The sequence below is a fragment of the Mesocricetus auratus genome, unplaced genomic scaffold (assembly GCF_017639785.1).
Source record: "Mesocricetus auratus isolate SY011 unplaced genomic scaffold, BCM_Maur_2.0 Super-Scaffold_100011, whole genome shotgun sequence".
NCBI classification, from domain to species: Eukaryota; Metazoa; Chordata; class Mammalia; order Rodentia; family Cricetidae; genus Mesocricetus; species Mesocricetus auratus.
Window position 1 is genome coordinate 51,735,896 of NW_024429195.1, and position 13,506 is coordinate 51,749,401.

Below are 13,506 nucleotides of genomic sequence, written 5' to 3' on the forward strand. Positions count from 1 at the left end.
AGGTTGACTTGGTTGCCAATTGAAGAATCCTTTTTATTTTAACATGTTAAAACCACATGTGTGCTGAAAGCGTGTTGTATGTTTGGTGTGTGTTCTAATGTGAAATGATATTCAAAGGGACTTGTTTCTGAAAAGGATAGAGCCTGATTGGATAATTCTCAAGTAGTGTGATCTAGTTATAGTTCTTTGTGCTGACTACATTTTTGTTATAATTTTGAATTAAAATATACAGAAAACAGCTCTTGAATTTAATATGAAGACCTTAGTAATACTTATGGTAAGAAATCTCTTAGTTTAGTGTCCTGAGAGCTAGAAGACGGCCTCTGGGGGCAATGTTCAGTTTTACAAAGTTATTGTGACATAGTTTTAAATGTCATTCATAAACATTAATGGAGTGCATACCCATAGACTTGCAATTTGTTTTTGGTTAGGGTCATCGTATGCCCGAAGCTCAGTGGTTACAGCTGTGAAGTTTACGATTTCTGATCATCCTCAGCCTATTGATCCACTATTAAAGAACTGCATAGGTGAGTGGAGACAACTAATACCGGTTAGCTACTTTGGGAAGTACAGTTTTCTGACGGTACTCTTACTGTAATAACTAAGGCCATCACTATGAAAATTTTTATTGCTGGGGAAGTAAAACTCACCAAGGTGACTTATTATAAAGATCTTTCATAATACATGGTTTTACAAGTTTAGCAGCTATATTTATTTATTTATTTATTTTTGGTTTTTCGAGACAGGGTTTCTCTGTGGCTTTGGAGGCTGTCCTGGAACTCGCTCTGTAGACCAGGCTGGCCTCGAACTCACAGAGATCCGCCTGCCTCTGCCTCCCGAGTGCTGGGATTAAAGGCGTGTGCCACCACCGCCCGGCAGCAGCTATATTTATATAGGCATTTCTTTACCAGAAAAAACTACCAGATGATTTTACTCATACTGAAGCTGCTAACTATAGCAGCATATCTTGGTAGTTAGGCTCCTCGACCATCATATTTTGATGATGACCTAAAATAACCTTAATGAATAAAGCAAATAAAGATAAGACTTGGGGGAAGTGCTTGCTAGAAGGTTCCAGTGTCTCAGCGTTAATTTAATATAGTACCTATAGTCTATGATTTTATTAGTTTGCTCTACTTGAAATTGATAATCCAGTTTAGTGTCACTGACTATTTCCCTATTCTGAAAGATTGTTGGTGACAGAGCTGGGATCATACAGAGGAAGTAACCAGCTGACAGACACTGTTCACCAGTGTGCACACCTTTCTTTCCTCAGTGACCCTGAAAGCGTTATCTTCATCTGTTGTTTGACTAAAAGCACCTGCCCAAAGCTTCGCAGTTAAGATGGGAACTTATCTGAAACACAACATGTGTGCTCTTAAAGCAGTTTTACATTTTAATTTCTTTTTGCACATTTTCATAATAGACTTTAAAATCTTTTTAAGTAGCTGGGTATTTGGCATTTGTCGTGTCAGGTTTTAGATTCCTCTTGTCACACTCTTGCGCTCTTACTAATTCCTGTGTTTCTTAGTGGAGACACAGATAGCTTTAGGAAGTGCAGTCCTCTTTTCTTTGAATTGTATTTCTCCTGTGTCTATAAAAAGAGCTTAGTTTCTTGCTGCTTAGTGAAGTGTAAGGAATGTTAACGTGTTATGTTTGCTGGCCACTGGCTCCATTGCTTCTGTTCGACTCATCTGTTTATAACGTAATTTATTAAAAAATAGTGACTGAGGAACTTTAGGTACTGCTCTATGTATCCTCTGTGTTTTAGGTGCCAATAGAGAGTTATCAATGAAAAATAAACACTTCATCAATGATGGTTTGATTCCATACTGCTGGAATAAACTTAATGGCTAACTTCACTGGTTCTCTGTGACCTTCACTGAAGAAGTAGCAGTGAGATCCACAATAACTAAGGCAGTTTAGAAACACTGCGTGAATTGTGTTCTAAACTTACACATGGATGTTGTTTCTCTTACAATTTTTCAGGTGATTTTCTAAAAACGTTGGAAGACCCAGATTTGAATGTAAGAAGAGTGGCCTTGGTCACATTCAATTCTGCAGCCCACAACAAGCCATCTCTGATAAGGGATCTTCTGGACTCTGTGCTTCCGCATCTTTACAATGAGACAAAAGTCAGAAAGGAGCTTATAAGAGAGGTGAGTGAGTGACATCACATTAGTTACCTGCACTTGTCTTCAATTTTCGCCTGCTTGCATGTTCTTCTTGTTTTAACAGGTAGAAATGGGTCCATTTAAACACACGGTTGACGATGGTCTGGACATTAGAAAAGCAGCTTTTGAATGTATGTACACACTTCTAGATAGCTGTCTTGATAGACTGGATATCTTTGAATTTCTAAATCATGTTGAAGATGGTTTGAAGGACCATTATGATATTAAGGTAAGATATTTGTGTCTACAGACTTTGATGTAACAACTTTTATACATGTACTTGGGTATATAGGTATTAAAAATTAAGCCATCTACCGAGAGTTTTAGTAAGCATCTTATAAACTGCATGTGCAGAAGTTGTAGAAAGACATTGTGACATCAATTTATTTACAAGAAAAAAAAATCCAAAACCTTTTTTTTTTTTTTTCTGAAGTAAACCTCAAATGTTTAAGACTTACACTTTGGCCTCATGAATAGTGCTTACCTGTCTTTTCTGCCTCAGAATCCAGACTCATTTTACTGCTGAAAGTACAACTGACATTTCAGGCCTGTCCTAATGAGAGACTAGTGACAGCTTTCTTGCCTTCCCTGTGTTGTCTTGATGTATTTTCTTGGACTGTATTTCAGGTTGGGCTGAATGTTGACTTTGTTTACCTTTTTTTGCAATACAAGATAGCACTGTGTTAATAGCCGGGACCTGCAAGAGCTGCCTTTTCAGACACAGCAGATGCAGAACCTTGCTTCTTAGGTGTAGACCATGAATTTTGTTTCTGTGTCTCATTTTTCTGTTTATTCTGTTAGTCGTTTCTCTTTCAATGTGTCATAAAGTGAATGATTTAAAAAATCAAGTAGCTGGGCAGTGGGCGTGCATGCCTTTAATCCCAGCACTCGGGAGGCAGAGACAGGCGTGTTTGAGGCCAGCCTGGTCTACAAGAGCTAGTTCCAGGACAACCTCCATAGCCACCTGGGGGAAGGGGGAGACGACAAAAAATCAAGTAAATGACTTATATCCTTTTCATGATACTCTATAGTGAGGGCTTTTGGCCTGGCAGAGCAGTTGGCTGCTGACAAGTTAACTGAGCCATCATACCAGAATTCCAGCTTTTATGTTGCAGTTGTAGGCAATTATTGTCGAAAGGAGAAAGAATATTTTAATATAGATTTTTCAGGTTTTGTGTGGACTCATATGAGTAACCATCTGCCCTCCCAAACTCTGCTGAGAAAGTAGAAATTTCTACAAAGTTTTGCTTCCAGTTGAGCATGTTCCTAATTCAGTGAAATTTTAGTTACATCACATGTGAACATTGTCAGAAATACTGAATTTGCTGCCTTCCAGCAGGTGAAATAGCATTCTCTAAAGATGGGGCTGAGAAATGAGTATTGTAAATGCATCTACCTGGGTGATTCTGATGTGCGGTTCCTAGTGGTCACCTCAGATAAGGTTTGCAGTGGATCTGATTCTGGATGGTAGATTAAAGTACCATGATTGCATACTCATCATTTTTCTATTAAAAAATGTGTGTCACATTGTGGATTTTTGTCATTAGAAATATTGTATCTTTTTTTATTCCTTATAGATGCTAACATTTTTAATGTTGGTGCGACTGTCTACCCTTTGTCCAAGCGCAGTACTACAAAGGCTGGATCGACTTGTTGAGCCACTACGTGCTACATGTACAACTAAGGTAATTGTTGCAAGGCATCAACTTAGGCTGTGTTTGGAATAGGAATTTGGGGTATGGAAAAGGACTCTGTTATTTCAGGTAAAATGTTAAAATTGTGACCATAAATTTTTAAAATGGGCATTTCACATGGTGGGGACATGTTTATTCTGAGATAGAATCTTACACTTTAGTTAGGCTGGCTTTCAACTCCAGTTTGTCTTAGTCTTCTAAATGCTGAGATTACAGGCATATGCCACCATGCCTAGGCAATGGATTTTTGTTACATTTTGTTTTATGAAATTAATTTAAAAACAAAGCTGAATGGTGGTGGTGTACACCTCTAATCCCAACACTCGGGAGGCATAGGCAGAGGGATCTCTGTGAGTTTGAGGCCAGCCTGGTCTACAGAGAGTTCCAGGACACTCTGGGATACACAGAGAAACTCTGTTTCAGAAAAAAAGCGTGTCTTTTCCTGATACATTACGAATTCCAGGTTCCTGGCTTTTCCTTGACTTTTGACATTTAATTAGTTCTCTTTCTGTTTCACGGACACTTTGAGGAGCCTTGGTGCTTGTTTCTTCATAGGTCTGGTAGAATTCAGAAGTGCATCTCTTCTGTTTTGGCGTTATCTTTCTTGGGAATTTCTTAGTATTTCAATCCCATTGCATTTTAGTTTGCTTCTATTGATGTGATAAAGACCATGCTGAAATGTGAGGGTTTACTTTATGTTACAGCTAATAGACCACCGTGAAGGGAATTTAGGGTAGGAACTGAGAGGCCATGGAGGAGTGCTACATACTGGTTTGCCGTTCCTGGCTTGCTCAGGTTACTTCCTTATTTACTCCAGTACCCCTGCCTAGGGACAGCACTGCCGGTAGTGGGCTGGGCCCTTCAGTTCTGTCAGTTAAGAAAATTTCCCCTTCACACATACACACCTGTAGTACAATCTGATGAGGACAGTTGCTCAGTTGACAGTCTCTGTTCTCAACTCCTGCTTGTATCAGGTTGACCAAAACCTAACCACTACACTTTCTGCACGTGTTCTTTGTTCAGTTTGTTTGTTGTGGTTTTTAGAGACAGGGTTTCTCTGTGTAGCCCTGGCTGTCCTGGAACTCACAGAGATCTGCCTGCCTCTGCCTCCTGAGTGCTGGGATTAAAGGTGTGTGCCGCCATTGCCTAGCAGATCCCTTCCTTTTCTTCTGTACAGAGATCAGCTCCGTATGATTAAAAAAAAAAAAAATCCTAAGGTAAACTTTGAAACCATGAGTGGAAACACAATACTTCAATATATTGACATGGACAGTGATTGGGGATGGGGTGGGTAATGGGGCTCTTAAAATAAAAAAATGACAGGATTAAAAGGCTTCATTGTGCATGGCAGAGAAAATATCGGAGTGAAGAGACAGCATGTAGACCAGGAGAAAACCTACACAGCTCTTCCTGTGATGAGGGCTTGGTACCCAGAATAGAAACAAAATGACAAAGCAGATAATTTAGTATGTAGATGAGGAAGGGACTGGACAGAACTTTTTAGATGAAGTTATATAGTGATCAGTAAGTAATGAAAGAGCATCATTAAGGAAATACAAATGAAAACTACTGACATTTCCATATCACATTTTCTAGGAAACATGCTAGTGAGGATGCAGGGAAAGGGAATCCTGGTAATGCTGAGAGGGACATAATCAGTCACAGTAGCATGAGCTACCATAACATGCAGTACAAATACATGCATACCATGTTTATTGTATGTTCACAGTAGCCAACTATGGAATCAGTCTAGGTGCTCAAGAGATGAGGCGGTTTTTAAGTGTAATACATAGTATGTATATGCACATATACGTACAAGTAAGCATGCAATTAAGTATTTGGTTTCTTGATATGATAGGGTCTAAGTTCCTCTGTCTGTTTCTATGAAATAGGGCTGGATTTTTCAATTTTTTTATAATAGTCCCTTACTAGGGACTATTGTCCCTTACTAGGACAGAGCTAGTACCTCAAAAAGAGGGTTGATGGACATTGTACTTAAAGTGCTCTCTGCTTGACCTGTAAGGGTGTGGCTTTACATTACTTACCAGGAGCTCCTATCTGCATAAGTTTTTTTAGTGTTACAATGTAACCTGATTTTACTTTGTATTGCAGGTAAAGGCAAACTCCGTAAAGCAGGAGTTTGAAAAACAAGATGAGTTAAAGCGATCCGCCATGAGGGCAGTGGCAGCATTACTAACCATTCCAGAGGCAGAGAAGAGCCCACTCATGAGTGAATTCCAATCCCAGATCAGCTCTAATCCAGAGTTGGCGGCCATCTTTGAGAGTATCCAAAAGGATTCTTCATCCACTAATTTGGAATCAATGGATACTAGTTAAATGTGTGTTCCACATGGGGACCATTACATTTGACCGCACAATGCACTGAGTCCACAAGGTGACCATAGACACAGGAGAGAAGTGTCTAGAGGCTTCGGGATGTTCCACTTTTGTTTTCCTCCATGGAGAGTTTGTTCAGCTTTCTTCCATTGTTGTTTTTATAGCATTTACTTCAGAAATCTGTATTTCCATAATCCAGAGGTTGTAAAACCACTAATGTTTTTAGTGGTTAGGGCAACATTTGAAATGGAAACTAAAGTTAGAGTTTATGGAATGTGGAAATAGGGTCCAGTATCTGTTTGCCCTGTAATGTGTAGGATTAAAATGTTAAAACTTTGTGACCATGGATTTCTCGTTTTATAAATTCTCTCATTTAAAATCAATTCTGCAACACAAAAACCATGTTTCTTCTTGTATGACCTCTTCTTTCCGCAAGAGAATCTGATTTTTAACTGGCAGATAAGAATATCCATGTAAGACATTATATATATATTTCAGAGAGATTGGCATCTTAGCAAAGATAATAAATTATCACTCTTAAGTATAAGGCTTAACAATATCCCCTTGTGCACACTGATTTTGCATGAACAGGTTTACAAATATGTATTGTCTGTAACAGCATGTGCAGATTATTCACAACACCCGTTAAAATAAGCATTGATGTGATTTTCTGATACTTTTGAGCAGAAAACATCTGGGGAGAGAGGAGTGAATGTTGGAACTAGTTTTCTAACGGCCAGTGTGAATTTACAGATGTATTCAAAATCAAGTCACAGCAATTTGCAACTTTTCTCTATTATAAATTATCTTACACACTTAAGTCCTTAGTATTTTGTTTTTTGTGTTTTTTTGTTTTGTTTTTTGGTTCCACATTTGTGTGTGTGTTTTCACCAAGCAGTTCTCAAAGCTAAACTGTTTCATTCCTGTTCTGCCTTTGTTACTGAAGGATTAAAAACCTCACCTGTGCTTTCAAGTTTGGTTTTTAGGAAATTCTGAAGCTGCCCATCACTCATTTTGTTAGCAGAGGCTTTCTTGTAGTTGAGTTACAGTCCCACCTCCCCAGCCCGTCTCTTGTCAAGCTAACCTCTGTGTTGTCTTTGGTAAGTGTGGGCTGCTTGCTGGGGGAGCAGAGCTTTTGCAGTTCTGTCGTAGCTGAAGTTTTAACATTCCATGAGCTCATTTCACACTGTAGCCTCCTCCATCAGGTTGCTGTGTTCCTGTGAACAGTGAGAGTTACTCTGAATAAAGACATCTCTTGATGCTGTGCAATGCAGTTTACATGCATTGAAGGGGGCCATGCTAGTCACCAGTTTGAAACTGCAAGCTTAGACGTAAACCTGGATTAAAATACCTTGCCAGTTATCGGATGCATGTGCTGTGACAGTGGGACCCACAGTTGTTCCAGGTGGTAACACTGGCAAGTAGAGAACAGCTTGACTGAGTGCCAGGTGCTGCCCAAGACATGGCACTGGTGAGGACTCCGGTTATGATATTGTTGGTGCCATGTCAAAATACCGCAGCTAACAATCTTATACCATAATGTGTATACAACCAATAAGAGTTTAGTAGATTGTGTACTATGCATTAGTATGGTGTAGCCAAATCTTAACTAATGGTTTCACGATGACTTACATCAGGTTCTACGACTGAACAGAATTTTGGCAGTCGTGTTCTGTGACACGCTCAGTTAATTACCTAAAGTTAAACCCATATACTTTCTGTGGGTTTTTCCTTGGTTTGACTTGAATTCAAGGTACATGCTGTTTTGTTTTTCTGTCTTGAGTCTTGCAAATGAGTCCATTTTCCTACATTGATAAATTCTTTTCTGAAGAAAATACTTCTTTAATGGTTACAGTATGGCACTACCTATACATACAGAGCCCAGGAATCATATGTATATACATACACCTATTATACACAGGCCATCAGAGGAATGCTCAGGGTTTAAGTGCTGAGCCACACTAGGGTGGTGGTGATGTGGTCCAGATCTGAAATGGAAGTAGCAAGGAATGGAGTCCAGATGCTAGAAAGGTAGGACCGCTGCCTGGCTGTTCTCTACCCAGAAGGTTCCTAGAAGTCAGTAGTGTGAGGGCAGGTCTTTAGTTTTTTTTATGAATACATTGAAGTTAGTTTAGATATATCTGGAATTTTTTAAAAGAAAGCTCAGTATGTGTTTGGGTTTAGACTGTCTTATAAAATTTAGGAAGGAAATCTAACTTCAGAGTTATTTATAAGGTTAGGATTGAATGCTACTATTTAATCATATATTTTATTAGTGATATCTAAAAACTGCTTAGCTACTAGCAGTTAGAATTCTTAAAAGATTGGAATATGATGGCTTTGTTAAATGTTTGTATATTTACATAAATTAATCATAATTAAGCAACCAAAAGAGTCCTTTTTAATCTACGCATTCCTTTCGTAAACAAATAACACAGGGACTTCTATAGGATGTTTTAATATTTTTGTATCTAGTTCAGCCCCAGATATGAAGTCATGATTAAAGTTCAAAAGGTATATAAAATCAAAAGTTCAAAAAGTATATAAAACCCTCTGCTGCTGAAAAATTAATTTCATTGTTAAAATGTCTTCAGAACCACATTCAATTACGTGATGACGTGTATAGTCATGCTTTGTAATTGGAGTAATACTTTCATATTAAATTTGAGATTCTTCAGGAGGCTGAGGGCCATGAGTTCAAGGCTAGCTTGGGCTACATAATGAGACCTTTTCTCAAGTGTGTGTTTGTTTCCCTAATTAAATTTTAGCTTTTCTTCAATTTGGTTTTCGCTTTTAAGTTACTGTCTTTAATCTCTGTGGAGTGGAAAATTGACATTTGGTTGAAAAATGGGATGCAATACAAGTATGCCAGCAGCAATCCAGAGCTCATGGATAAAGCTGTTTTCTTAGGAAAAACACAAAGTGAAATTACATATTTTTCCCTTTTCAGTACAAGAGTAACTTGTTTTCCTAGTAATACCAATAAAAATTTTGGGAAGGCCTATATTGTGGCTTAGACATCCAGGTTTCAGTAATGTGGTTTTGTTCTTTCTGTGTTGGAAAATTTGTAACATTCCAAAAAGCATTTTGTTTTCTTGGGGCATTTTAACAACCAACTCTGAAAATGCCGAAGAGGTGATGTACTAGACCTACAGTATCAGTCGAATTCTGAAAGATCTTATTGAGTAGATGATGAAAGTTCTATTTTGGAGCCCTTAAGGCCTTTAATTCTAGTGTTAGATCTCTGGGGTGGTTTTGGAATGTTTGCTTTGCTGGGGTCTTCAGAAGATAGTGGGAAGAAAACTTGAAACAAAATCCTTTACCAATGGAGTGTTGGGATTATCGTATTTAGCCATTTGGTAACAGTTGGTGCTCTTTGGGTGACTTGTGGAGCATTTGTTCACACACATGGATAAAAAGCTGTAGAGTTGTACTCTGTATGATACCATGACAGCCCTGTGTTTACTAGTTTGTAATAAGCTACTCGGTTCTTAGATTTTTTTTTTCACGTTTAAACAAAAACTGCAACTGCTTGCTTAGGTGAGGGCAGCCAAATGTGTATGTACCTGTATTCCTAGTGTAAGACATGTATTTGCTTGCAATCATTGCCATATGTAAACTAAGCAAGGCTTTCCTAAGAGATGTGGAAATAAACTCCTGGTTCCTTATTCTAGAAATAAAATCCATGTTTTCCTTCAGAATTTATACTGCAGTAGACAAAAATGTTACTTTAGATTTGGAGTTTTAGTTGTTGACACGGTTAAAGAGTTTGTACTTACTGAGTGTGAGTGTATTACAAGATAGCTCCATGCTGGCCGCTGCCTTCTGGGGGCCAGCGCTGCACTAACACTCCTTCAGGGACACTGCTCCAAGTCCTCAGATGAGGGGACACTGACTCCATTGCTGCCTCAGTTGAGATCCATTCTTTTTTAGAAAGAATTTTCTCTTTTCTAGCCACTAGACCCAGCAGCAGTTAAATAGGTGTTTCTTTGAAAAAGGTGAACATCTCATGTTTACTAGGTAAGAGTTCTTCCTGGGTATCAAGTTTTTTCATCTTACTGTATAGTTGTTGCTTATACTCAACCGATTGTGCTAATTAGCATGATTCAATGAAAACAGCTTTGTCACACACAACATGGTGCCCAACGGTTTAAATTGATGTTCTTCAGTAAGTCCTGGGATCTGCTTTCTCTGGCTATAAAATGGCATGTTTAATAGAAATGTGATGATAGAAAAAGGGTCACCATTGTAACATGGTGTCTGAAACAGTTGAAATTGGTGTGCATCATGCAAGCTTCAATGACCAAAAGGATCTGGTACACTTCAGTTCTTAATAAGACCCAAGAAATACCTTCAAAAAACCTTTTTCAGGAGTTTGCCTGTTAATTGGCTTCCTAGTCAATCTGAGTAACTTTGTTTGTGCCACATCATGACTTTTTCATGCTTCCAAAGCGTATTTGACAATAGCTATGTAAGTCTAGTCAACTATAGCAAGTTTTTGCTGTTTTTCTAGAATTAGCCCAGGATCACCAGAAAGTGATTTAGTGAGAATCTTGACACTCCTGTGGGGTTTCTGAAGACTGAAGATGGTAGGGCAAAATGGCTCAACTGACACAAATTATCTTTGAAATAAGACCATTGAGTGAGTTTTGAAACTCAGTTTGCTTGGGAGAAATAGTATAAGCAGTGGTGATAATTGCTTTTGTTTACACAGTAACAAAAAATGAGGTTGATTCATCAGGAATTTGACTACAGAATGGTGACTGGGTTTGGTAACCTTGAACACTTTTTTTTCATAGAGATTTTCCGTGTTGAAATCTTACATTTAGGGCTGCCAGATAGCTCACAAGTGCTGAAGGCACTTACTCCTCAAAGCCCAAGGAGTTTGATCCTTGGGTTGATGGGTTCACGGGGTGGAAAGAGAAACAGTTCCTGCAAGTTGTCTTCTGGTCTCCACACCCATACCATGGCATGTGTTCTTAGACACCCCCCCCATAAAGTAACAAATTTTAAAAAATAAAATCTACACTTCACACAAAACACTTTGTTCTCCAGCATGAGATCTCTCCAAAATAGTAACCCAGAAGTTAGATAAGCATACAAGGCTGCCCAGATTCCTGAAAAATGTGTGGCCGTGGCTCTTAAACAGACAACATATCCACACTGAGAATCAAAAGGGAGCTGGAAAGCTGGGCGTTGGTGGCGCACGCCTTTAATCCCAGCAATCGGGAGGCAGAGGCAGGCGGATCTCTGTGAGTTCGAGGCCAACCTGGTCTACAGAGCGAGTTCCAGGACAGCCTCCAAAGCCACAGAGAAACCCTGTCTCGAAAAACCAAAAAAAAAAAAAAAAAAAAAAAAAAAAGAGGGAGCTGGAGAGAGATTAGGCATGTAATGTACATAACATATGTGCACACAACATACATGAACATTAAAGAAAAGGGCCTGTTGCAAAAGAAAGCCCCATTGTGTAGCTCCTATGGACCATCATCAGGTGAAAGGCTCGGGCATGTAAAGCTTCTATTAGCATGGTAGTGAGGAAAGTCAAGTTTGGTGTGGTTTAGGGCAGACAGCCTCTATTCTGGTGATGGGGATACACTGCATGTAACAGGACATCACTGACAAGTATACAGGCATGTCTGCAAGGCCAGTTAAGGAACAGAGTGTGGCTAGTCTAAATGGAGTAGTGAGAGTCGGGATGGGCAGAGATTGAAGACCTTGAATTGGCAGGGATACTAGCAAATTAGGAAAAAGATTCGAAACTGGGTCAATGATGTGATGGGCTTTCCATATGAAAGATGAACTGTCACTTAGAAGATGGGAAGAATGCAAGGCGTTACTGGTGAGGCGGGACACGGCTGGAGTAATGTAGGGAGTGGTTAAACTAATAGTTCCGGGTTTAGAACCAGAGTGCTTTATTCTGTGAACATTGTAGGCAGTGTGGAAGGGAGGGATCTGTTCCCATCCCACTTGGGACTCAGGGTAACCAAAATGCTATTTGGAGACATTCTGGTCTCTGCAGTAGAGGGAAGTGAGAAGTGAATCATCAGATTCTGGACTTAACTTGAAATGACACACTACATCTGATCACATTTTAGTAGGTGAGCAAACCATGCTGACATCCAACAGTTCATTCGAAACATCGGCGAAAACAGCTTGCAGTTGAGTGCAAGAGAAGGGGTTTTGACCATATTGAAATGTTCTCATTAGACATGAAACATTAAGCCTTGCTTCAGCACCACTACCATCCCTGGCATATAAAACAGGAGTGTGGGTTACATAGAGTATTTCCTATCTACTGTGGGTTACTGTGCCTCCCAACTGTGGTGATTTGAATGAGAATGGTGGCTCATAATTTGTATGCTTGGTTCACAGTTGGTGAACTGCTTGCAAGGACTGGGAGGTATGGCCTTGGAGGAAGAGGTGTGTCCCTGGTAGTGGGGCTTTGAGATTTCAAGGCCAGGCCCAGTGTCTGTCTGTCTGTCTGCCTGCCTAACTGTGGGTCAGGATGTAAAGCTCTCAGCCACTGCTCAGTGTCATGCATGCCACCATGTTCCCTGCCTTGATGATAATTGACTAAGCCTCTGAAACTGCAAGCAAGCTCCAAATTAAATGTTTCTTTAAGAGTTGTGGTCATGGCTACTCTTCACAGCAATAGAACAGTGAATGAGACACCAGGACAATTGCCCTACATGCCTCACCAAAGATAAGAGGGAGGAAAGAACCACCCCACAGGCAAACCACAGCTTTAGGAGTTTCTGTTCTGACATGCATTGATCTCAGCAAAGTGTACATTCCCTTATGACTTGGGGGTTAAGGAATACATACTCTATTACCTCAGTTTTTTTTTCCTTTGTGGTTACATTAATATTGTAGCTTTTGTCAATAAACTGCTCTTAAGAGTGGCATATTCTGTCTTCAGTCATGAGGATGGATTGAAGATCTGAATCAAGGATGTGCTGTTATGGACCTTCCCATGCCTTGAGGATGCGAACATTCTACAGGAGAGATGTAGGTAAAGAATAATGAAAGGAACATCACTAGTGGGGCATCTGGACAATAAGATGGTCTGGATGGCATGTGTAATCCCCAGTTCACAAGTGGACTCATACTTCATTTCTCAAGACTATTATGTAGCCAGGTTTCCAAACTCCCTTAAAATGTTGGGAGAGATAGAACTGGGACATCTTTGTAGGCTTACACAGTTCTAACAGACTAAACAATATAGTAATTCTAGTAGTATGTACTGTGAGCAAGTAAAAAAAAAACGTGGTGGTTTGATAAAAATGATCCTCATGTGTTTG

At 39.5% G+C, this 13,506-nt stretch overlaps 1 protein-coding gene across 1 annotated transcript in view; it reads left to right on the forward strand.

Annotated features, from left to right (window-relative positions):
* The window catches only part of Cand1 (cullin associated and neddylation dissociated 1), a 30,892-nt gene extending 23,867 nt beyond the window's left edge, over positions 1 to 7,025 (forward strand). The window contains exons 11-15 of the mRNA XM_040754821.1: positions 432 to 527; positions 1,990 to 2,159; positions 2,239 to 2,403; positions 3,752 to 3,859; positions 5,981 to 7,025. Of these exons, the coding sequence (XP_040610755.1) occupies positions 432 to 527; positions 1,990 to 2,159; positions 2,239 to 2,403; positions 3,752 to 3,859; positions 5,981 to 6,205 (764 nt within the window). The 3' untranslated portion in view covers positions 6,206 to 7,025. The remainder of the gene's footprint in view (positions 1 to 431; positions 528 to 1,989; positions 2,160 to 2,238; positions 2,404 to 3,751; positions 3,860 to 5,980) is intronic.
* Positions 7,026 to 13,506: the final 6,481 nt, after the last annotated feature.